Source organism: Neovison vison, chromosome 12 (assembly GCF_020171115.1).
Source record: "Neovison vison isolate M4711 chromosome 12, ASM_NN_V1, whole genome shotgun sequence".
NCBI classification, from domain to species: domain Eukaryota; kingdom Metazoa; phylum Chordata; class Mammalia; order Carnivora; family Mustelidae; genus Neogale; species Neogale vison.
The window spans coordinates 123,287,966-123,314,256 of record NC_058102.1 but is presented as its reverse complement, the minus strand read 5'-3'; the positions used below and the strand labels follow the sequence as shown (position 1 = coordinate 123,314,256).

At 37.4% G+C, this 26,291-nt stretch overlaps 1 protein-coding gene across 5 annotated transcripts in view; it reads left to right on the top strand.

Moving 5' to 3' along the window:
• Positions 1–26,291, top strand: part of MINDY3 (MINDY lysine 48 deubiquitinase 3) — a 92,934-nt gene that overhangs the window by 51,826 nt on the left and 14,817 nt on the right. For all 5 annotated transcript variants that reach the window (XM_044229278.1, XM_044229277.1, XM_044229276.1 and 2 more), the window contains one exon: positions 17,313–17,385. In XM_044229278.1, the coding sequence (XP_044085213.1) occupies positions 17,313–17,385 (73 nt within the window). The remainder of the gene's footprint in view (positions 1–17,312; positions 17,386–26,291) is intronic.

Below are 26,291 nucleotides of genomic sequence, written 5' to 3'. Positions count from 1 at the left end.
AAAGCTATAAAATATAACTCAAAAAGTACAGACTTTGACGGAACTACTGTAGTAAAAAGTACTGATAAGTTACATTTAGTCTGAAAGCTTTTGCTCTTTATTTCCCTCCTAAAGTAGAAAAGAAGTTAAAAAACATAATGCAAACTATAGAAACTGGACAACTTTGAATTCCAGAGGGAGGATTTCATCATTTGACTAATTTTTGTGTCAAGTGTTCTAAATTTCCAGAAAAGAAAATCAGTTCCAATTTGCATGCAAAAATGTAGTTTCAAGCCAATTATTATTTTTATCTCCAGCTCCATATTTAAGCACAGGAAAACTAATGAATTCTATGAAACACTATAAGTTTCAAATACAAAAGATAATGAGATGAAAATACTTTAAATCTTAAATTTTATGATTGACATTTAAGAAATGATTTTCTTATCAAGTAGCAGAAGAGATTTTACAGAAGCTTAATAGAAGGAATGGTGTTGGCTTAGCTATGTAAATACAGACACTTTGTATTTTAGCATCTAAATATCAGGTCTGTTGACAGATACCTTCTTTTCTATGAAACATACTCTTCCTACCCACCTGCATGGTTTTCTTTATATTTTCCATAGCATTTGATCTGTTGTGCAGTTGAATTTATCACATGGTGCATTATTCCTATTTCCCGTACCTTCTGTGTGTGTGTCCTGTGACCAGCAGTGAGGCTTGTTCGGGACAGGGACCCTGTCATTCATCTTAATCACAGATCTCAACCACGTGCAACAAAATGTTGAGTGAGAGACATGAAGTGCATAGAGAGAAACAAAAACCCCTACCACACCAGTTTCAGGCCTGAAAGAGCAAGCTCCGTGTACGCCCTCTCAGTCAGATGAGGTTTTCAAATCTCTGTTCATTTGCATCCCTGGAGCTACTGATAAACCAGACAGGAAAATGCACACACACAGAAAGTGATTAGAAAGAATTTTATGGTAAGATTTTAGTTCTTCAACTGTTATAAGTCCTAAAAATCACAATTATCAAGTACCTTATTTCTCTTTTAGAAGTTCTGAACTTTAAAATGATTGTTTTGGTACTTACCTTTGTATCTGTGGGTCTGATACATAGTCTGGCACATAATATAGGGGATTCATTAGTTCAGTGAATAAAGTCTGTGCCTAAATTTTCCACACTTAGGTTCCAGTGATAATTATATCTTCTTAAAAATATTTTTTCATGACTCATTCTGAAGCTTCTTAGAAGCATGGATACTTCCTCTTCAGTGAATTTTAAAACAACTGAATTTAGATTGTTTGAACATGGTTCTTTCAAGAGTTATAAGTAAAGAAATTTTCCCTTTGAGATAAAAGGTTGAAGATCACCTAAGTAGTAAATGAGATTGGTGATGCTTCATAATATTTATTAGGTCCAGTTTAAAAAAATTTTTTTAAAGATTTTATTTGTTTGACAGAGAGAGATCACAAGTAGACAGAGAGGCAGGCAGAGAAAGAGGAGGAAGCAGGCTCCCCGCTGAGCAGAGAGCCCAATGCAGGGCTTGATCCCAGGACCCTGGGATCAAAGGCAGAGGCTTAACCCACTAAGCCACCCAGGCGCCCCCAGTTTAAAATTTTTTCTAAATAAAGTATTTTGTAGTCTTCAAATGTAGAAAATACTGTAAATTTTGTTGTTCTGTACATTATAAGACCTATTATTTGATCTTTCTTTGATATTTCTATATTTGAGCAAGTAATTTTGGTTTTGTTTTTGTTACTCAAAAAGTAATGTGGAGGTTTGTTTTTCTTATTTATTTTTGGTTTTGGTTTATTTATTTTGGGGAGGTTCACTGACTTGATGTTTCATGGCCTGAAACAAAGAGCAGCATAATATAAATCCTGAGGTCTTTTTCTGTAAACTGATATGTTTGTATGGATATGTGTTTCATTTGCTGACCTATTTGTACTGATTATGATTAAGGATAAAGCATATTTAAAGGTCACAATTTTCAAAGTAAACTGTAATTTAACATTTTAAAATGCTTTTGAAAAGCAGTGTAATTCTTCATGTGATACACCGGAGGTGATGGTAGTTGCACCTGTCATCATTCCCATGTCTATTCATTTGTCAAATATTTACTAGGCATATATTATGTGCCTGGCACTATGCCAGGTGCTGTGAAGACCGTGGTGCAAAAATAGATGGGCTCCTGTTATTACGGAGGTATATATTCTAATGGGGGAGGCATTCATCAAGGAATCATTTATAAAACTATAAAATTATAACTGATGAGGGCTGACAAAGCACAAGTCTATAAAGCTCTAAGAATGTACCTTAGTTTTGGAAGACTAGGAATGTTTCCTAAGGAGAACTGATGTCTACAGTGAGCATCGAGGCATTAGTAAGGTGAAACAATGGGAAGAGGGGAAAAAAGCCTTCCCTAGACCAGAAATAGGAGCTCAGCACTATGGTGGGAACAAACTGGAAGGGAAGAGTAGGAGCATGGAGGATTCAAAGGGCAAGATGTAAGATGAGGGTACAGAAGCAGAAGCAGGTCTTTGACTAGAAAGACTGTTCTGGGGAGATAGGAAGGAAAGAAACAGGATTAAATTTGCATTTTGGAGGACTATGGCTAATTATGGAAAATAGACCTACTGGAGGATAACCTAGGGAGTGGGTAAAGAAGACTTGTAGTATTCTGGGTAAGCAGGGGATATGGTTTGGCCAGGGTGATGACGGTAGACATTGATGGAAGTACATAAATTTGAGATTTATTCCCGAGGTAGACTGACAGGACTTGGTGACAGATTGAATGGGATAGATGAGAGGTAGAGAAAGTTAATGAGATGAGTGCTTTTAATGATTAATCTTAGAGTCTCAGAAAGAGCTCAGCAGCTTTGCTCTTGTTGAATTCACCCACTCGTGATTACAGCAATTAATGCTTCATTTGGCCACTTGGCCCAGTCAAGAGTAAAGACTGAGACACTGTAGTTCCAGGTCTTAATGGGCCAGCCACATAATGCCACAGTGCAGTTTACAGGCCCCGCCCACACGGGCAATGCCTGGAATGCTCACATGAGAAACGAATCAAAGGAATAGGGGAAAAGGAACTCAATAAAATAAATTTTAAAAAAAGAAAAAATGGAGATAGTATAGGACAGATCAAAAGAAAACTTCAAAAAACCAGACACTTTAAGAGAAGTTATTATATCCATGAAACTCTGGAGGCTATGAGGAAAGGACATTTGACAGACAAACTAGAAACTGAAATCTTACTGAAAGAATTGAAAGACAAATTGGAGAAAGCTCTCCCCTACATCATTGGCTGCAGCTTCCTAACCGAGGACTATGCTGTTGCCCTTCAAGGAGCTGTGGTATCTATTAAAATGTAAGTCACTTCCTGTTACTCTTAATCTCTGAACCCTACATTGGTTCGCCTTCATTAAACATAAAAGCCAAAGTCCTTAGAATAACTTAGTATGCTTTGCGTCACCTCATCTGATTATTTCCCATTGCCTTTCTAATCACATTTCCTACTACTCCCCCTACCTGTCTTCCTTAGCCATGCTGATCTTTCCTCCATCCAGTTCAGGAACGAGGCAAACCCTTTGCACGTGCTCTTCCCTTTGCTTAAAATGATCCTGCCTCAGATGTCTGTAGAAAGGGCTCTTTTCTTCCTTCAGGTTGGTATTCACTTTCCCTGGCTACCTTTTCTAAAATGTCAACCCCTTATCCCCCTGCCTTTTCATTAACATTCTCACAAATATAGATATATTTTAATTGAGGTGAAATTCACATAACAAAATGAACCATTTTCAGGTGAAGAATTTAATGCATCTTAGAGCATGGTGGTTGCAAAACATACATAGAAGCCATCCTGTGTAAGTGGGAGTTTTATGCTTAGGTTACATGCTAGTCCTCCTTGGTATTAACTGCGGGGAGTGCATAGGAACTGAGAGTCATCAAGCAGCAGGGGTCCCACAGAACTCTGTAATAAGGGGATGTGGGTGAGGTAAAATGCAGTGCATAAATGGACTTCTTCAAAGAAGGAAGCTTAATTTTCATTAAGGTGGAGAGTTCTCCAAGTCATCTGAGCCATGACAGAATAAAATTTTCAGATCTGTACATTGTGAGAGAGCTTGCCTAATAGGTATGGGTAGTATGTTAAAAGTCATCATACTATAGTATTTTTTTTTTTAATTCAAGTGCCATGGAACTTTTGGTAAATTGAAAACTTAAGAACTTACTGTGCAGGTAAAAGAAATGATTTTGAGTAGTAGATGCTTGAATACAGAACCCCTATTTTTGAACTTACCTTTCTTATTTCCCTTGATTTCAAAAAAATATCTCTTATTCTTTTTTTTTTTTAAAGATTTTATTTATTTATTTTACAGACAGCGATCACAAGCAGGCAGAGAGGCAGGCAGAGAGAGACGAGGAAGCAGGCTCACTGCTGAGCAGAGAGCCCGATGCGGGACTCGATCCCACCTGGGATCACGACCTGAGCCGAAGGCAGAGGCTTTAACCCACTGAGCCACCCAGGCGCCCTCTTATTCTTAAAATAAGGCTGAGTAACATGTTTAAATCAAATTTTAGGAGTCAGGTCTTTTCATACTGAAGCATATTTACTTTAAATACCCAAGTATCACCTGAGAGAATATTTGGGCAGTTGTCCACTTACCTTTCTCTTCTCTCTAACCATCATTTTACCCCCTGATTCCTTGTCTTCCTTTTTTTATATTTTAGTTTTAAGATTAAATTATTTGGGTCCTTCTCATTATTTCCTCTTGAATTGGAACTGATTTTGAAATTAATTTTTAGAGCAAATTCAAGATGAGGGCTTTATATTTGAAAATATGATTCTCTGATTTTGTTAGAATTTTGTGTATATAAAGTAGATAAAATAAATGTCTTATTTGTTTTTATTGTGCATCTCAGTCTCAGTGTGGAATGACAGCTGGTGGTTTAATATAAAAAAGGCTGGAACCCACCTATATAACATCTAGTTTCATCTTTGGAAGATCAGTGACTAATTTCCCTTGTAATCCATTTCATGCTGTCTTTTGAAGTTGGAGAGATGAGTTTTACATCCCTTTTTGTTCTCTTTTATGGTTATAAAAAGGACTCGCTGTGTATGTGCAGAGTATCACCTTTGACCTTTGGTGTGACAAAAGCAGTTTTCCTTTTAGGTAAGAACACATGAAAACACATGACCATTGAAACTCAGAATATAGAAAGGAACTGAATTGAATGCAAAGGAGGAACAAAACATGGAACTGTTCCTTCATGAGCTGACTGCTCTTTCTGTGGTGTCTGTTACTGGGAGTCAGTTTAGAATTCTTTCTCCAGGGCAAGCTCCTTTTGTGTGTTCATCCTTGGGTGTAACGTTAGGAAGACTACTGCGATTAAGTGTTAGGTTTCTTTTTTCAAGAGTTTAAAAACTGGACAGCCCTACTTGATCATTAACATACATTTCTCTACATGTTATAAACACAGTTTTAAGAAAAAGTGAAACAACACTTTAGAGACTTTGTTATAAAGAAAATTCAGCCTCTGTGTACCGTTCCTCTTGGGTCAAAGTCTTGGAACTTGGAAGGCGGGTAAATTCACAGTCAGATCTTCTGTAACACGTAGAATGTTGCAGTTTGGATTTTGCTGTATTAATGCAGTTAGTCACCCCATCCATTTATCTTAAGTAAATTTGTGAGTTTGTGTTTGTTTCAGTGTCATGCCTTCTCTACTACAGAGAGGAAATGGATTTGAAACTGAATTATTTACTTTTATAGTTAAAGTCATAACTTGTCGTGTATGCTTTTAACACCTTTTCTCTAATGTAAGAATAGCATCTGGTATTTGAATGACTTGGAATGTTTGGGTAGAAGTCTTAATAAATGAACTATTTTCAGTTTTTAAATTATTGAAAAACCGTGAATTTTTCAACCATAAGCTGTTTGCTAACTGCTTAGCACACTTTGGAGCTACCCCCCATCAGCTCTCTGTAGGGTTATGCCAAGGATTTGTGCAGTCTTAGTAAAGCATTTATTTTTGGCTGTTTTTATCAGAGATCTTTCAAAATGTATTATAAATATTCTTGCCTCATTCAACAAAGTGACAATTAAATTGCTCTTACGTTCTCTTTCATACTACTCTGAACACCTTTAGGCAGCTGTTTCTGTGTCTGGTTTTTATAATTTTTAGGATTTTGCTTTTTCTCTTTGTTCATCATGTCAGTCATGTCAGCCTGCTGGCTAATGGCCATCCCTCTTTCCCTTGCAATTCGTGTCTAAGAGTTTTTTGTTACAGTAGAGTTAGATAATCTTCCAAAGGTAATATGTTGTTGATAAAAAGACCTACAGGTGTTCTGTCATGAGTAAAGTCTATGAGTGTTAATTAGAATCAGCGTTGATAGGTCAACGTCTCTAGGTGTCTGTGTCATTGATGGAAATAATTGCAGTCAGTACATTGGATAGCAGAATGGAGCAAAAGGTCTTACATCATGTATTTAATGTATGATAGTGTTAAGAAGTTTGTGGTTTTCTTTTTCTGTACTTTTATCTGTGTTACCCTCTGCCCAGAATGTGATCAAAATCCTGCTCATTGTTCATGTTCTAGCCTTGACATTTTTCTTGTTTTGTTTTTTTTTTAAGATTTTATTTATTTGACAGACAGAGATCACAAGTAGGCAGAGAGGCAGGCAGAGAGAGGGAGAGGAGGAAGCAGGCTCCCTGCAGAGCAGAGAGCCGGATGCGGGACTCGATCCCAGGACCCTGAGATCATGACCTGAGCCGAAGGCAGCGGCTTAACCCACTGAGCCACTCAGGTGCCCACATCTTTCTTGTTTTGACTCCTGCTTCTCTTACTCCCTTGCTGCTCCTAAAATTTCTTCCAACTGTCTACCTTCTTGTGATCACTGATGTTAACTGCGCTTTACCTGTTTTTGCTACAGGACCTAGTATAGCTAACATGAGGCATTGTCCTAAGTCCTATTGAAATGCATAGATGAATGATGCAGTGTAGTCGTTTTCTGTTTGCACTTACTGAGTGGTGCCTGTGTCAGGCCTTATGCTAACCATCTTGCATGTAGTCCTGATTTAATCCACAGGTAACCCTGTGAGGTAAGTACCATTTCTCATCTACATCTAATGGTCTGGGGCCGGTGAAAAATAACCTCTCCAAAGTTACATATTAGCGCCAAAGCCAGGATTCAAACTCTTCTGACTCCGTAGCTTTTCACTATTTCTGTTCCTTAGGATAACAAAAAAACAAATAATTACACCAGGACAGAATAGAGACTGGAAGAGGGGAGAGGTGGGTGCACAGGATATGATACTTGAATGTAAAGGACATGCTAAGTTTTTGACTTAATATGAAATGAGGGCTGTATTCGAGACTTGGAGAAAAGAATAAGCAAAAAGAGACGAGATGGTGGGATGTGATGGTCCACGCTCTATTTGGGGACTAGTAGTTCGTTCTGTATGGCTACACCGTCCTGGTTGTGCCAAAAGATGAAGAAGGAAGCGAAGGTTGGGATCAGATATAGGACTAGCTGGAATAATCCTTTATTCCCAAACTATCTTCGTTCTATAATGTCTGCATGCTTAGCTTGATATGGAAGGCTTAACATGAATTTCCAAGGCATGAGTGTAAAGCACGTACAAGGAAATTGAATAACCTTCATAATGAACAAGAACTTTTCCATAAAGCTCTGATAATACTTAGAGTATTAGAAATTTGAATATTGTGACTATTTTTCTTAGTCAAACCCTGTTTAATATAAAAGAAAGTATTTATGGGTGGCGGGGTTGGGGGTGGTACAGTCTGGGCTGTCCCTCACTTTGCATTGACACTAATGCAAGCCTGTCAAGCTTAAATTACATAGTGGTGTGTGGCCTGCAGTGTAATTCTTGTAGACATTCATTTTCATATGAACCACAGAAGGTCTGTATATGTGGAGATTCCCCTTTATGTGGCTTATATTATAATCGATGTTGGAGGGTAAACATGAAGGGAAAGACAAGAGGAAAAGGTAGGCCAGCTATGAACAGGAAGAGCCAATATACATAGCACAAACAAAATAAAGCCCCAGCCAGAATATGAGGTTTTAATTCCATTTGTCAGTTTCCTGAAGTAGTGACCCTGAAATCTCCGTGACTTATTCCATATTCAAGGAGGCAATGAGAGCAGTCCACCCCCGGTAGGAGGCATATTTGACCACTAGAATTGTCTAGATTTGCATGCGTGCATTGGTGATCATAGAAGCATTTCAACAAGGTGAGTGTTGTTATATTTAAATTGTCTGTAGACAGTGTACCCTGTATTTGCCTATACTGAGTACACCACTCCCACCGTCCCCTTTCTCCTCAAGCACACGCCACAGCTTGTTTCTCTCTTAATTTACATGGTGGCTGCAGGTGTGTTCCATGTACCTTCTTCTAAGATCTGGAGTGAAGGAGCAGCCAGTCAGAAGGTGCGATTCTCCTGGTAAAGTGAAAAGAGAGACACTGGCAAAGCCACAGGTGGCCCTTGAAGCTTTTAGGAGCTAGCAGAATGTCACTTTTGCTTATCCTGCTCCTGGCCAAACCTGACATCAGTGAGGGTAGGAAGTAGACCCGTCCCACAGAGGTACTTCACAAGCCCATAGCCACAGGCCATGATAAATAATGCTCTGACAAGGCAGGGAGGCATAAGAAATTGAGAACAATAATACCATCTAGCTCCATAAGTTACATTGTGTCCATGTGATGTAAGAGAGTTTAAAAATGATTCAAATGATACAAAGTCTTTACTTAGAAATGAGGAGGAATTTTCTGACTGACTTTTATCCAGGTGATCATTGAATATTAACTAACCATTTAAAGAAGTCAGAAAATCAGTTTTCTTGAATTATGTAGGTATTGATATGCTGAGAGAGGAATGGCTTGGGTGAGCTGTTCTCTTAATGAAATTCAGTAGTTAAAAGGCTAACAGCTTTTCTCCACCTGGTTCTTCACATAAGCAAGAGAACACAGAGAATGTTTATAGATATCCAGCAGAGTCTTTATTCAGAGTGGATGCCTTAGGCCTTAGGGATGAATTCTCTGGCAGAAACCAGTTGAGAAAGACTGGTAGGATTATTAAGGTGAGTTGTGTAATTATGATAATAGGGAGAAGAAGAAGCCATTCATTAGTATTAATAATAGTAGTGATTCTACTCATGCCTGTATGACTTCCTCCTCCTGTCTTATTTCTACTTGTACATTTAGAGTTTGGTTTTTTGGAGAAGGAGCCTTGAAGGGCTTTTCTTTCTGTTCCTCCTCTGACTTCTCTGCTAATGCAACACAAATCAGCACTACATAGCAGTGGGCTGTTGTGGAGAGAGCTGAGGGCTTTTGCACATTTGAGGAGAAGTAATAGAAGAGCAAGGAAAAAGTCCACTGCCCTAGCTACTGTCAGATGACATGGCATCACCCGAATTGTTTCTAACAGTGGCACTGAAGAATATTATGTACTTGGTAATTGATTTGAAATCTGTCTCTTAGTGATTCCCAAAATATTTCCAGAAGTATAGTGAGTTTTAAAATCAGTATGAAATATCAAGTGATTTTAAAATGAAACGTTACTTTAAAGTTTAGAGGGAAATTATGTACCAGCTAACTTTTTTCTTTTGAGGGACTCTTCATGGCACTAGGTAATGTTGCCTGTGAGCTAAAAGGTAACATATATTTGTGGCCATTCCTGAAGTTAGGTAAAACTCTGAGGTTCTTTGATTACTTAGGAGATTTATCTTGATAATGATGAAAGGTATAATGAATAAACTGTAAATACCTTTTTTCAGTAATGAGCTACCTATACCTAGCCAACAAACTGAACACAGGCCTTTTATTTCAGTAGGTGTTTAGAAGGATAGCTCGTGTTACATTTTAAAAGGTGTATGGTGAACAGCGAATAATTATAGTAATAGTGCAGGCAGAACTGCATGAAAAAGAGATACTTGTTTCATGACTATAGGATATTAGATAGTCCCATTACAGCGTGGCTTTCTTTTCCCCCTTCTCTTCTATAGCAGTTTGCCAGTTAAGGAAAGTTGGTTGAGGCTAGATTTTTTTAAAAGCTATATTGTTTAGCAATCCCTGTTGGCCAGTAAATTGGCTAAATAGAAATTGTTTGTTCTGAAATTCCTCTGATAAAAGCATCAGATTATTATATTTAACCAAGTAGAGAACTACTTTTAGAGTAAAAATAATTTTGATGATAAATCAGAGTTTAAATAATGAAAACAATATTTAAATATTTAACTATTAGATTTAGTATCTTTTCCCAGAGGGGGTACCTAAAAGAGTTTTTGATGCAATATTGTCGCCCTCGACCCGCAAGGACGACAAGAAGCCCCGGTTCGGATGTATCTTTCTATTTCCGCAAGTCTACACACTTATATACGTTTACACGACCAATCAGCGAGCAGGGTGACCAATAAGGGGCCAAGCAATGAGGAGAGCCAATGAGAGTCCTAAGCTGATTAAATTTGAAACAGCCAATGACTATGTCCTCCTTTAGGCAGGCTTCACCAGAACGTTCGTTGTTACTTGCAGTGTATTTTGCTGGCAGTGAGCCAAGCGCCATCGTGTAATGGTGGGGATTTTCCCGGCCGGAGGCAGGCCCCGACATCTCCCCCTTTTTTGTTTTATGGTAGAGATTGTGCCTGTCTTAGGTCGTCAGTAGCAGAAAACATCCTTACCCGTCATCAGACACAAGATATCGATGATCTCTGTCCTGTCTTAGGTTGGTATGTTTCTCTACTGATCTTACCCATCTTTGACTACCGATCTAGCATGCTTAGCCATATTTGGGGAGATGTCCCAGCCTCTATTGACACAAGGGCTTGTACTATAGCTCGGCTCTGCTCTCGCTGCTGTGTTCTCCATTGGCGAACTTTTCTGAATAGAAGCAGAATGCCAATAAGGAGGAGGACAAGAAGACCAATTGTGCCAGCCCATTGTTTGGTAAACTGGAACATATTGCTGAATGTTTGAAATAGCTCTGGGAGGGAAGCTGGTTGCACACGCGTACTTATGTGAAATTTTGAAAATCGTCAGACCAAGCACCCTGCAAATACTGGGAGAGCTGTCGGGAGACATTCTGTAAGTCACTCATATTAGTATAGGCTATGGGAGTTACACAAATTGCCGGGAAGGGTGCTATACATCCCAGTCCCAATAGGGCCTCCAATATGTCCACTTGTTCTTGAACCAAATCCACTCTCTGGTTGCCTATCAGGATTCCTGCTTGCAGATGTGCATTGATCTGAGTCTGTGTTTGAAGGGCAGCCGCCGTTCCTTCTGCAAGGATGTTCACAGCTTCCGCAGTGGGTCTAGTTGCAGCAAGCGAGACTACTGCTGCCATGGCAGCTGCTGTAGGTATAGCCAGTGCTGTCACAACGGCGGCTATGATACCAAAGTCTCTCTTCTTTCTGGATAGCACCACCGGTAACTTGTTCTCTGGAATGGAAACTGGGATAGGAACATGGGTAGGGATACGCATAATCACAGCCAGCTTGAAGGCCGTGACATTCCAGCACTGGGAAAGATAGCAATTCTTAGTGCAATTCAACGTATCATTCAGCTTGCTAGCATTTGTTACGAGGGAAAGGAACAGTGGCGAGCGCATATGGGAGTGGGCTGATAAGTAATATTATTGGGACAAGACACATTAACTCTTGTCTCAAAGGTACTAGAGTCATTTTGTTAATAAGAACAGTTGAGGGATTTGCCACCATTTAACATGGACACTGCTGAGATATCAGTCCATGCTCCTAGCAAGTTACAGACCTGCCATGCATCAAAGGGAGAGGAGGGATTGCCTTGCTTTGGATTTTGAAAGGAATAATTGTACCCTGTAAAGGTATTATTTTTCTAAGTAGGAAAGCGTGGAGTGAATGTAAAGCTATGCATATCATTGATGTAAACTGAGCGCAAGGTACTCTGACATCCAGACCACTCCGGTGGCCATACCCTGTTATTGGTGCACCTGGGCAACTTAAAATGTTGATATGGCCCTGAGGCATTAATAGGTTTCACAGGGGCCAAACCCTGGATCACAGGTGGTCCCATTGAGGTATGTTTAGCAAGCCTTCATCTAGGAACCATGGAGCCGCCTTTTCCACTGTATTCAAAAAGGCCCGAGCAGTTTTTGCTTTTAGTGGAGCTCCATTGGCTTTCGGCAGGTCTTTTAAAGACCCTTCCAACCGCACTTTAGATACTTCAGATCCCATTATGAACACACAGACAACAGACGTGGACGTTAAAGACACTAACTAACACATTAACTTTTTACACGCATATACTTCAGTTGACCTTTACTCTCCGCTTTACCGTGGAATTCCCGCTTTTGAACATGGTCTTTACCGCGGAAGAAAATCCCGGCTCTATGGCCGCCCCGCTTCTTGTTGCGGTCTTGTACAAGATTCCCACCACTTTAATCGTGGTCCCTTAAGAAAATCCTGGCTCTATGGCCGCCCTGCTTCTTGTTGTGGTCTTGTACAAGATTCCCACCACTTTGATCGTGGTCCCTTCCCCGCTTACCTGCGGTTTTTCTCCTTACAAGGTTTACTTACTCGTTAACGATTCCCGGGTGCCAGCACCATTTGTCACCCTCGACCCGCAAGGACCACAAGAAGCCCCGGTTCGGATGTATCTTCTCTCTCTTTATTTCCGCAAGTCTACACACTTATATACGTTTACATGACCAATCAGCGAGCAGGGTGACCAATAAGGGGCCAAGCAATGGGGAGAGCCAATGAGAGTCCTGTTATATGCTGATTAAATTTGAAACAGCCAATGACTATGTCCTCCTTTAGGCAGGCTTCACCAGAATGTTCATTGTTACTTGCAGTGTATTTTGCTGGCAGTGAGCCAAGCGCCATCGTGTAATGGTGGGGACTTTCCCAGCCGGAGGCGGTCCCCGACACAATATATGTGGAAATTTTGTTCTACTTAATAAAGCTAGTGATGAAGAAAATAAAATGCTTACGGCTAGCCTTGTTGACTTGGATAACTTGGAATTACATCTTTGGAAACTATAACTGAATGGTTTCCTGAGGATGGGGGCGGGGGTTGATGTATGGTTTGGATTTTATTTTAGGAGGTAGTTCCTTAATTTTAATACTGTTCATCAACATAAACATATAGTAGCATATTTTTCTCTCTTCCGTTAGATTGTGACCACACACACACACACAGAGCCTAGGTCTTTCTTTACCATTTAACAGGCTTGCCAGCCAGTATTCAAAACATTGTGGGTGTGTGGGTAGTTGTATGCAAAATATGTATTAAATATAGAATCTAAAAACTATTGCTATATGAAGTCCTAGAAATGGAAATTCGAAGGGTCAAGTTCTCGCATTCTTCCTCGCAGTTTTACAGCTGTTACATGAGAGTTCTTTCTGACTTCATCTTTTACATTTAGCAAGAAAAATACAGCAATTGTATCACTCTCTAAAATATTTTGTCTTTAGATTATAAAGGACACTTTATCAGTTGAATTAATTCTTCCCATTCAAACTTGCTATGCAAGTATGAAATATATTTGACATTTACTATATTACCAGATTCACCACTGTTAAAGATCTTTAAAATAGGAATCTTGTTCAGAAGTGTTTAAGTTAAATAAATTGGCCAAAATTAGTATTGGCATTTGTCATTTTAAACCAAATTAGAAGTTAAAAAGAGTCCAGCATGGAGCACTTTAATGGGAATAGGTGGATTTATAACTTTTCCAGATTTCATCCATAAACCTTTAAACAGTATATAAATTTAAACAAGCTTTAACAAAAGATCATTTTCTCTAATAATCTAAAAAGCATGTAAACAATCAAAAACTGCAAAAAATCAGATTGGAAGACCGTACTGGCTTTGATTTGTGGATATAGACTATTGGAATGTTTTCATTGGAATTTCTTGTGGGGGGCGGGGCTTTTCCTTTTTCCTCACTCTAGCAAAAACACATCTTAAAATGAGTGGTATGATTAAAAACAATTTCTAGTGGGTTTAGCAGATTAGCTATGAGTGTATCATTGAGACAAAAGAAGCAAAACAAGATATAAAAAAATCACTGATGACAAAATTTATTATTAGTAATGACTGTTATAGTTGCTGGGCTCATTATCTGGAACCTGACCAGAGCCACTGGTTGTATTTTGGGAGGAGAAAAGGGATCTGTTTAGGTGGTCTGCATCTGGGTGGTTGGCTCATATCCAGTGTTTTGAGCTACTTCTTTCACACTTCTGAACTTCAACCAAGAAACTGTCTAAATTCCTTTTCTACCATCCTCCATTCTGACATCTTTGAAGTAATCTGCTGTCCTCCATTTCCATGTCTTGCTTTGTAGGTTCTCCAGCGCTGGCCTCCTCCAGTGCTCAGGTCCTGCTCCCATTGGCCTGTGAGCAGCTTGCAGTTGGCAGCGTGGAGTGCTGGTGGTGTGCTCAGCATTGGGAGAACGCCATGTGCTCTCCTGGGATATAGAACCGTCACCTCCTAACCCCTCATGTTCACAGTCAGATGCATTCTGCCATCAAGGCTGATTTCCCTTCCTCACTGAGGCTTTTCTCACAGTTCTAGTCCCCCACCTATGGCTCTACTAATTCCTTCTAGGATTCCCTACACTCTTTGTCTTTGAGCTGAGAGCCAGAGAATCTTTTGTAAAACCTATTAAGGTACACCCAGATGTGTCAGAAAGTTGTGGAATAAGTGCCAGTGCACTTGGAGAAATAATATATTCTCAGTGGGTCAGCCATATGTAAATTTTACAGTTTTAAATATCATACAATATTTATTGGAACACATCCATGCTCATTTGTTTATGTATTACTGTATCATCTTGCTGCTGAGATCATGTGGCCCTATTTACTCTCTGGCCCATTACAGAAAAAGTGTGCCAGCCCCTATTCCAAATGAAGATTTGTTAAAACCAGATTACACTGGGAGTTGTGCCCACGCGTCAAACGATCTTCTAGATCAGGCCAGCATATATAGCCTCTTCAAACAAGAAGAATACATTTTCTAAAGCCCAAGTTTTTTGTGTGTTCCTAACCAGAGGCAAGAGATACACAGTGAACATTTTTCAGTAAGTCTTAAATTTGTCTTCTCTGTGTTAGCATAGTACATTTTGTTTATAGCACTTGGAAATAAGGCATCAGGTAGTTCACTTTCAGTTCTTTCACACACCTGCATTTTCTGACCTCTTTAATGCCAGAGAATTTGATAAAAACTTTTTCTGTGGTTAAAACTGGAATCTTCTTTGTTAGCTTTATAGTAATTTCCCAGAATTTAACTTTGTAAGAATATTAAAGGAGTGCTTCAACCATATTCTCTGCCACCTCTTTCCATAAAAAGATTTTCCTTTGTGACTGAGAAAAACAGTACTTCCTTTCCCACTATTAAATCGTATTTATATTTAGAAAATTCAAAGTCCTGTTTTAACAGGTGTTTTAAGTTTTTCCTCATCACTTAACTAATAACAAAGGTTAAAATGCAACACATGGTTAATAGAATGTATCCTCCTCTTGGGCCAGTGTAAGTTTACCCTTGGGTAAAATCTCATCTGCAGCTCTGCCTTCTTATCCAGAATTTCAGTGATAAATCCCCAAATTCCAACAGCCATTCTAAAGGGAAGAATTGGAAAGAAGTGAGGTTGGAAGTAGTCAAGGAAACTAAAACCTATGGTGAACTACATGGAGAAACTTCTGTAATTACGGTTGAAAGTGATAAAAGCAGGTAGGGGGATCATGGTAATAGTCCCAGTGTTAGTAATTGTGCCCTGAATCAGAGAGCTGACATGCAGTCCTAGCTTCAGTACAAAGTTAATGGTAGGGCTAAGGCTGTACTGGTGATGTATTCTAAAAAGGAAAGCGTTTTTAAGAAATTAGGCTAAATAAACACTACACAAGAATCTCGCATTATCATCCCAAATTACGAATGAATTCTTCCTTTGACCCAGCAATCCTGCTCTGGTGCTCTGTCCTACAGATAAAACTGCATGTATGAAATTACATGTTCAGGTTTCTTTGGTGCAGCAGTGTTTTTCACAGCAAAAGATTAGACATTATCCAATTATCCATCAATGAAGGACTGAATCATAAGATCAGAAAGTGATTGAAAGGCCAGATGAAAATATGCCACATGACATACATCTCCGAAGTAATATTGAAAATGCAGGAAAAGGAGACCCTAAAAGTTGCTATCAAGGGATAGTAAATGCGAAAGAATTGTACATTCCCAAATCTTACTATGTTATAAAATAGCACTTTTTTACTTTATTTTAATACGGGAAATACGTGTAAGGGCTTGCATCTCTTGTTTTCCCATCTGACTTCTATTCCCGTACAAACTCAAGTATCTTATCTCATGAAAAGACCTACACTAATTGATTCTTAAACTTTGTTCTTTCATCTCCAAGGTAAAGAGGGCATGATGTGGTGATTAGGACAAAAGTGAACTATAAAATTTTATTTCCACAGAGGAACAGCATTTCAAATGGTATTTAACAATTTTATCCTAGTACTTGTTAAAAAGGATTCAAGAAGGTAAAAGGGGATAGTTAGAAACTTGTTCTCTGATGAGGTTTGTGTGAGTGACCACAGTTTTAGACAAAGGCTCAGATCAACACCATGAATAGAGGAAAACAGTTACAGCCCAGAACCTAGATTTCTGCCAGTAAAGTAGAATTTCATAACAGTTTAAATATGTGGAGCAAAGGTTTGTGAAGAGTCTAAATTAATGTTGAGTTTTGTGATCATTTTTGATAAACTATAATATTGCTTCCTACATAAAATTGCTTACTATAATGTAATTATCTCTTCCTATAGAGAATTTTATGGGAAAAAGAAATCTACTTTCTAGACATTTCGTGGCTAGGTATTGCTATAATATACTTACTAAAGTAATAAATACTAAATGCATTTCTATGTAATTATTTACTATCCTATATCTCTGGATTTCATTTTTAAATATTTGAAAACTAGGTATCTTGTAAGTTATATTTTTATTTGAACAATAATTAAAGCAAAAGTATGTCATTACTTTTTGCAGGTTGCATTTTATAGTAATTATTTAATATTAGACTTCTCAAGTGTTTTTATATGACGCTTCAATATCATGCTCACGACGATTGCCTGTGGTTGCAGTATTATTCTGTTTTTCCAATGTATGGTGAAGGCCCAGAGAGTTTGTGGCTTAGCTAGTCACACACATGATAGAAATATCACTCAAAATCTTCTGTCTCCAGATTTCCTCACCCTAGCCTCATACTTGTTCTGTTTATTTGTGAGGCCATGGTATTACTGTGTCTAGTTGATAGCATGCTTTTTGTCTTTTCAGGATATGGCTTTAGTTGCTCCTGAGGCTCCTTCAGAACAAGCGCGGAGAGTTTTTCAAACCTATGATCCAGAAGGTAAAAGATTTTATTATTTTATTATCAATGGCTAAGTGTTTTATATCTTTATATATTTGAAATGAATTGATACCTGAGTTTTATTCAAAAGCATTTTTGGATTATTGAATAGGTGGCATTTCTTCAAAATTTTAAATTGGAAATGTGAAAATGGGAACAAGTAAGGATGCTTAATGACTGTCAAATTCTCACGTGGTGTAGGGTTTGCAGGTTTCTTGGGGTAACAAAGTTATGGTTACTGCATCTTGACTTCTGATAATCTGTGTTAAACAGGAAAATAGCACCTTCTAAACAAGCTTTGTGAAAAGTTATTCCCTTATTCTGTTATTCAAATTATTCTGTTATTCAAATTAATATTAAATAAGTCTTCAGAATACCTTCTTAAAAATTGAATAAAATTGACAAATATTCTGTAAATTTTAGGTATACAAAGTGTTGCTTTGATAATTTATACATTGCAGAATGATAAGTATAGTAGCTTTAGCTAACACCTCTGTCATGTCACATAATTATCATTTTTCTGTGGTGACAACAGTTAAGATTTAGTCTCTCAGCAACTTTGAAGTTTATAGTACAAAATACTGTACTGTATACAATATACACAATACAAAATATAATCGCTATGCTGTGCATTAGCTCTCCAGGACTTACTTATCTACTAGTTCCGAGTAATGTCTTAAACACCTCCCCTGCTCACTTACCTCCCCAGCTCCTGGTAACCGTCGTTCCTCTCTACTTTTTAAAATTCAACCTTTTTTAGATTCCACATATAAGTGACAATGTACAGTATTTCTTTTTATCTGTCTGACTTATTTCACTTAATGTAATACCCTCGAGGTCCATCTTTTTTCAGAAGGTAGGATTTCCTTCATTGTCATGGCTAATCAATGTAACATGGATATATAGAGATAGGAACCACATCATCTTTACCCATTGATGGACAGTAGGATTGTTTTCATATCTTGTCTGTTGTAAATAATGCTGCAGTGACTGGGGTAGCTAGTACAGGTACCTCTTCGAACTATTGATTGCAGTACCTTCAGATAATACCCACTAGTAGGATTTCTACATCGTATAGTAGTTCTGTTTTCAATTGTTTGAGGATTTTCTGAATATGTTTAAAAGGTGTACCATTTTATATTTTCATCAACAGTGTATACTTGCTCTTTTCTCCACATACTCATCAACATTTATTTTGTGTCCTTTGGATAAAAGCCATCCTAACAGGTGTGAGGTGATGCCTCATTCTAGTTCTGATTTGCACTCTCTTGATGATTAGTGATATTGAATATCATTTCACATGCCTTTGGCTATTTATATATTGTCTTTAGAAAAATGTCTATTCAGACCCATTGCTCTTTTTAAATTGTATTATTTGGTTTTTGCTGTTGAATTCTATGAATTCCTAATGTGTTTGGTGTGTTATCAGAGGTTTGGGAAGATTTTCTCCCATTCTGTAGATTGCCTTTTCAGTTTGTTGTTTCCTTCGCTGTGCAGAGGCTCTTTAATTTAATATGACCTCACTTCTTTATCTTAGGGGTTTTTTGTTTGTTTTAGTGTCTTGTCCGGGAAATCATTGCCAAGACCAGTGATGAGGATCTTTTTTCCTTAGAGTGGTTTTACGGTTACAGGTCTTACATTTAAGTCTCCGATACATTTCAAGTGAATTTTTGTGATTGTTGTAAGGGGTCCAGTTTCATTCCATTTCATAGCCATCTCATGTAGATACCTGGTTTTTCCAACACCATTTCTTAAAGAAATCAATTGACACTTTCCTCAGTGTATGTTTGACACATCCTTATCAAAAATTAGTTGACCATATATGAGTAGGGTTATAGTTGGGCTCTCTACTCTGCTAAACTGGTCTCTGTCCCTGTTTCTATGCCAGAACCATACTTTTATTATAGCTGTGTAATACAGGTTGGAAATCAGGTAGTATGACACCTTTGGCTTTATTTCTCTTTCTCAGGATTGCTTTGGCTATTCAGTCTTCTGTGGTTCCTAATTTTTTCTATCTGTGAAAAATTTCTTTGGAATGTTGATAGGAATTGCATTGAATCTGTAGATCACTTTGGGTACTATGGACATTTTCACAGTATTCTTTCAATCCCAGTATATCTTTGATGGTATCTTTCCATTACGTGTCATCTTTGATCTCTCATCGATGTCTGGTTTTGGTTGTATAAGTCTTACATCTCTGTGGTTAAACTTATTCCTGAATATTTCATTGTTCCAATGCGATTGTAAAATGGGATTGCTTTAATTTCTCTTCCAGATAGTTCAGGTCTATAGAAATACAGATGGTATCAGTATGTTGATTTTTGTATCCTGCATATATACTAAATACACTTATTCTAACAGTGGTTTCAAGGAGTCTTAAGGGTTTTATAAATACAAGATCATGTCATCTGTATGAATGCCTTTTCTTTCTTTTTCTTACCCAGTTGCTAGGGCTAGGACTTTCAGTACTGTGTTAACAAGAAATGACAGGCATTCCTGTCTTCTTTTCTGATCTTAGAGGAAAGGAACTTTTTTTTTCATTGTTGAGTATGATATTATAGGTTTGCCATCTGCACCCCTTATTACACTAAGGAACATCACTTCTATATGAAATTTTGAGTGTTTTTCTCATGAAAGGGTTTCAATTATGCCAAATGCTTTTTCTGCATATTGAGAATGATCATATTTTATTTCATTTTATTACGGTGACATATACCATACTTACTGATTTCTGTGTGTCAAACCATCTTTGCATCCCTGGAATAAACCCTGCTTGATCATAGTGTATGATCTTTTTAATGTGCTGTTGGATTTGGTTTACTAAATCATTTTTTATTGATAACTTTTTGCATCTGTATTCATCAGGGATATTAACCTGTAGTTTTCTTGTAGTGCCCTAATCTGGCCTTGGTATCAAAATAATACTGGTCTCATAATACGGTTGAGGAGTATACCCTTACCTTGAGTTTTTTTGGTACAGTTTGAGAGGAACTGGCTTTAATTCTTTAAGCATTTGGTAGATTCACCAGTGAAAATACCTGTTTCTGCAGTTTGTTTGTTAAGAGGTTTTGGGTTACTTTGTCAATCTCCTCTTTGTTACCGATCTGTTCGGATTATCTGTGTTTTCATGATTCTGTCTTGGTAGTTTATATAGTTCTAGAAATTAATTTATTTCTTCTAGGTGGTCTAATTTGTTGGTGTATGATTGTTCACAGTATTCTGATACTTAGTGTTTCTGTGACATCAGTTGTAATGTTTCCTCTTTCATTTCTGATGTTGAGCCCTCTCTTTTCTTGGTGTATATAGCTAGAAGCTTGTCTAGTTTTTCAAAAACAAGTTGTAGTTTCCTTGATCTTTCCTATTGGTTTTCTGGTCTCTATTTCATTTATTTCCATTTTGATCTTTGTTATTTCCTTATTTCTGCTAACTGTGGCCTTAGTTTGTCTTTGTTTTCTAACTTCTTGAGGTATAGTATGAAGTTAATTGAGATCTTTCTTACACTTCTTTTAAAACTGCTTTTGAGGGCACCTGGGTAGCTCAGTGGGTTAAAGCCTCTGCCTTCAGCGCAGGTCATGGTCTCAGGGTCCTAGGATGGAGCCCCACATCGGGCTTTGTGCTCGGCGGAGAGCCTGCTTCCCCCCTACTCCGTCCCCCGCCTGCCTCTCTGCCTACTTGTGATCACTGTATGTCAAATAAATAAATAAACTCTTGAGGGTGGGGGGGCTTGCTTTTGCAGCATCTCATAGGTCTTAATATGTTGTGCTTGCATTTTCATTTGACTGTATTTCTTGATTTTACTTTTGAGTTCTTTAACCCATGGGTTGTTCCGGAGCATGTTGTTGAATAGCCATGTATTCCAGATTTTCCTTGTTACTGATTTCTAGTTTCATTCCCTGGTAGTCAGAAAAGACCCCTGGTATGACCTCAACCTTCCTAAATTTGCTAAGACATTTATTTGATCTATCATGTGATCTATCGTGGATGTTCATGCGCACTTAAGAATATGCCTTCTGCTGCTGTTGAATGGAATGTTGTGTATATGTCTAAAGTGTCATTTAAGTCCATTGTTTCGTACTGATTTTCTACATTAATCATCTGTTTGTTGTTAAAAGTGGGGTATTGAACTCCTCTACTCTTATTTCATTGCTGTCTAAAATTCTCCCCCATCTGTTAATAAGTGTTTAATATATTGAGGTGCTCCAATATATGGTACATAAAGGTTTATAATTGTTCTGTCTTCTGAGAAATTGATCCCTTTATCATTATATTGTGACCACCTTTTCTCCTGTTAGTTTTTTACTTGAAGTCTATTTCATCTGATATAAGTATAGTTACCCCTATTCTCTTTGGCTTCCATTTACTTGGAAAATCTTTTTTTGATTCTTCTGAGAGTCCTTCAAGATTAAGTGAGTCTTTTGTAGGCAGCATTTGGTTGGGTTTGGTTTTTTTACATGTAGCCACTCTTTTAATTGGAGAATTTAAACCATTTAGAGTAGTATTTTGATAGGTAAAGACTTATTATTGCTATTTTCTTAGTTGCTTTCTAACTACATTTATATAGTTCCTTTTTTCTCTTGCTGTCTTTGTGACTTGATTTTATAGCAGTATGCTTTTATTCTTCATTGTTTATTACAGGTCTTTGCTCTGTGATTACTGTGAGGCCTTCGTCATATGTCTTAGAGCCATCCATTTTAAGCTGATAACAGTTTAACTTCAATTACATCAGAAAGTTCTGCCCATTTATGTGCCCTGCCCATAATTTATTTTGATGTCCCAGTATACATCTCTTTATACTGTGTATTCATTAACATAATATTGTAGCCATAATTATTTTTAACACTTTTGCCTCTTATATGCTAGAGTTCAGTGATTTACACACCATTACAGAATGAGAATGTTCTGTTTGTTCATTGAGGTATAATATGCTAGAGTTCAGTGATTTACACACCATTACAGAATGAGAATGTTCTGTTTGTTCATTGAGGTATAATTGACATAAAACAGTTTTAGCTGTACAACATAATGAGTATGTATATTGTGAAATGATCACAGTAAGTCAGGTTAACATCCATCACCATACTTGGGTTTTTTTCTTGTGGTGAGTTTTAAGGTCTATTCCTTGAGCATCTTTCAAATATACAATACGGTATTACTTGCAATCACCCAGCAACACATTACATTCCTAGAAGTTATAACTTGGAAGTCTACACATTTGATGCCCTTCAACCTGTACTTCCTCTGTCCCCTACCACCAACCCCCCCCCCCCTGAAGCAATGAGTCTCTTTATCCGTGAGTCATGTTTTGTTTTTAGATTCCACACATAACAGAAATCACAGGGCATTTGTCTGATGTATTTCACTTTGCATAATACCCTCACCTTCCATCATGTTGTAGAAAATGGCAAGATTTCCTTTTTTATTGATGAGTGATATTCTATTTTGTGTTAATTTTTTTTTTTTCCATTCACCCATTGATGGACACTTAGGTGGCTTCCATATTTCAGGTATTATAAGTAATGCTGCGGTGAACATGGAGGTGCATATATCTTTTCGAGTTAGGTTTTTAATTTTTTAAGGAACTTCCATGCTATTTTCCAGAGCAGCTGCACCATTTTTTATTCCCATCAACAGTGCATAAATGTTCCTTTTTCTCTGTATCCTTGCCAACACTGGTTATTTCTTGTTTTTTGATAATAGCTATTCAACACATATAAGGTAATATTGCATTATAGCTTCAATTTGCATTTACCTGATGGCTAGTGATGTTGAGTACCTGTTCATATACCTGTTGGCCATCTGTGTATCTACTTCAGATAAATGTCTATCCAGATCCTCTACCCATATTTTAATCAAATTAACGTTAGGGGATTTTGCTCTTGAGTTGTAGGGGTTGTTCATGTATTTTGGATATTGACCCCGTATCAGATGTATTATTTGCAAATATTTTCTCCCATTTGGTAGGTTACCTTTTCATTTCATTGATTGTTTCCTTTATTGTGTAGCTTTTTAGTTTTATGTATTTTTGCTTTTGGTGCCTTTGCTTTTGGTGTTAAATTCCAGAAGTCATAGCCAAGACATGTCCTAAAGCTTACCACCTATGTTTCATAATAGGACTTTCATGTTTTCTGATACTCAGGTATTAAATGGATTAAGTTTTTATGTATGGTGTAAGACAGTGGTCCAGTTTCATTCTTTTGCATATAGCTCTCCAGATTTCCCAGTGCCATTTACAGAAGAGACATACTGTCCTTTCCTTGTTGTAGATTACTTTGTTGTAAATTAATTGGCCACTTGTGGGTTTACATCTCTGTTCTTTGCCATTATGTGTCTGTTTTTACGCTAATACCATACTGTTTTGATTACTGTAACTTTATAAAGTACTTTCCTATCAGGAAGCGTGATGCCTCCAGCTTTGTTCTTCTTGCTCAGGATTGCTTTGGGTATTTGGGGTCTTTGTGGTTCCATATAAATTTTAGAAATGTTCATTCTAGTTCTGTGAAATATGCCATTAGTATTTTGATAGGGATTGCATCAAATGTGTAGAGTGCTTTGGGTAGTACAGACATTATAACAGTATTAATCCTTCCAGACCATAAGCACAGGGTAGCTTTTTACTTGTATCTTCACTTTCTTTTCATTAAAGTGTTATAGCTTCCTTATTAAATTATATTCTTCTTGATACAGTAGTAAATGGAATTGTTTTCTTAGTTAATTATTAGTGTATAAAAATGCAACAGATTTTTTTTTTATATTCTGCAACCTCACTGAATTTGTTAAGCCATTTTTTAGTAGAGTGTTTAGGGTTTTCTATATAGAATGTCATGTTCTCTGCACATAGTGACAGTTTGACTTCATCCTTCCCAGTTTGGATGACTTCTCTTTTTCTTGCCTAACTGCTTGGTTAGGACTTCTAATACTATGTTGAATAAAAATGGTGAGAGTGGACATCTTTGTTCCTTACCTTAGAGAAAAGGGTTTCAGCTTTTCACTATTGAGTGTTATAGTAGCTGTAGGCTTGTCAAACATGGCCTTTATTATGTCGAGGTAGTTCCCTTTATATCTGCTATATTGAGAGTTTGAATCATGAATTGATGTGAATTTGTTAAAGGTTTTTTCTGCGTCTATTGAGATGATCATATGATTTATTTTAGCCTTCATGCTGTTAACGGGGTATACTGAGTTGTGGATGTCAAACCTTCCTCACATCCCTGGAATAAATCCCACTTGATTGTGGTATATGATACCTTTAATGTATTGTTGAATTTTATTTGCTAATACTTTGATGAAGATTTTTGCATCTGTGTTTATCAGGAATATTGGCCTACAATTTTCCTTTCTTGTGCCATTTTTGTCTAGTTTGGGTATCAGGATAATCATGGCTTCCTGAAAGCATTTGGGAATATTCATGTCTTTTCTACTTTTGGAAGAGTTTGAGAAGAATTGGTATGTATTCTTCTAACATATTTAGAATTCACCATTGAAGCCAGCAGGGCCTAGACTTTTGTTTGTTGACAGACTTTTTTGATTAGTGATCGTTTCCTTATTCACAACTGGTCTGTTGTAGATTTCTAGGAATTTATCCATTTCTTCTGTCTAGTTAATAGTCTCCTCTGATCATTTGTATTATATGGTATCAGGTGTCATGTCTTTGATTCTGATTTTATTTGAGTCATCTTTTATTTTCTTGGTACATCTAATTAAAGGTTTCTCAGTTCTCTAAAAAAAACAGCTCTTCATTTCATTGATATTTTTCTATTTAGCCTCTATTTCATTTATTTCCACTCTGATTATTGTTCCTTTATTATTTTCTTTCTAGTTCCTTGAGGTGTTTGACATAAACAGTCTTCTATTACACTTCCAGTAGAGAATTTTGAATTTGACTGTATATTCACCTTTACCAGTGAATTTTATACTTACATTTTAATGTTACTAATTCAGTGTCCTTTGATTTCAGCTTTAAAAGCCTCATTATTTCCTATAGGGTAGGTACATGGTAATAAACTACCTCAGCTTTTATCTGTCTGGGAATATGATTACCCAGCAAAATTGTCATTCAGAAAGGAGAGAAAGTATTTCTTTTGAGCACTTGCTCTCTGAGCCTACAAGTTTTCTGCTGAAAAAGCTACCTATAGCCTGATTGAGATTCCATTATATATGATGAATCTTTTCTTCTGTTGCTGCTTTCATAATTCTGTCTTTGATTTTTGAGAGCTTGATTACAGTAGTATGTCTTGGTGAAGAAGAGCTTTCAGGACCTTTGAACTTCAGGTACCTAGATGTCCCCTCTCGTTTCCCAAAGTTTTCAGTTCTGTTTTTTCCATATGGGACTCCCATGCAGAACTGTGGAGAAGACTATGTCCCAAATGAAAAAAACAAGACAAAACTACAGGGGAAGAAAAAGGGCTAAACATAAGGGAGATAAGCAGTCTACCCAATAAAGAATTCAAAATAATGGTCATAAAGACACAGTGGATGAAATCTCTGAGCACTTCCTCAAAGAGATAGAAATTATAAAACATAACCAGCCACAGAAGAAATGGTAACTAAAGTGAACAATACACCAGAGGAAGTCAAAAGAATGGGGTCAGCAGTCTAGAAAACAGTAGTAAGAAGCAACAATGCTGAATAGCAAAGAGAAAATTAAAAAGTGAGGATGGGTTAGGAGACCTCAGCAACATATCAACCATAATTACATTCTCATTGTAGGGGTCCCAGAAGGAGAGAAACAAGGTGGGGAAACCTATTTGAAGAATTAACAGCTGAAAATTTACCTAATATGGGGAGGGAAATATATATCCAGGTCCATAAAACACAGAGATCCCCAAACAAGATGATCCCCTGGAAAACAAGATCCACACTAAGAAAACAGTAAAGAGAATCTTAGAAGCAGCAAGAGGAAAAGCATA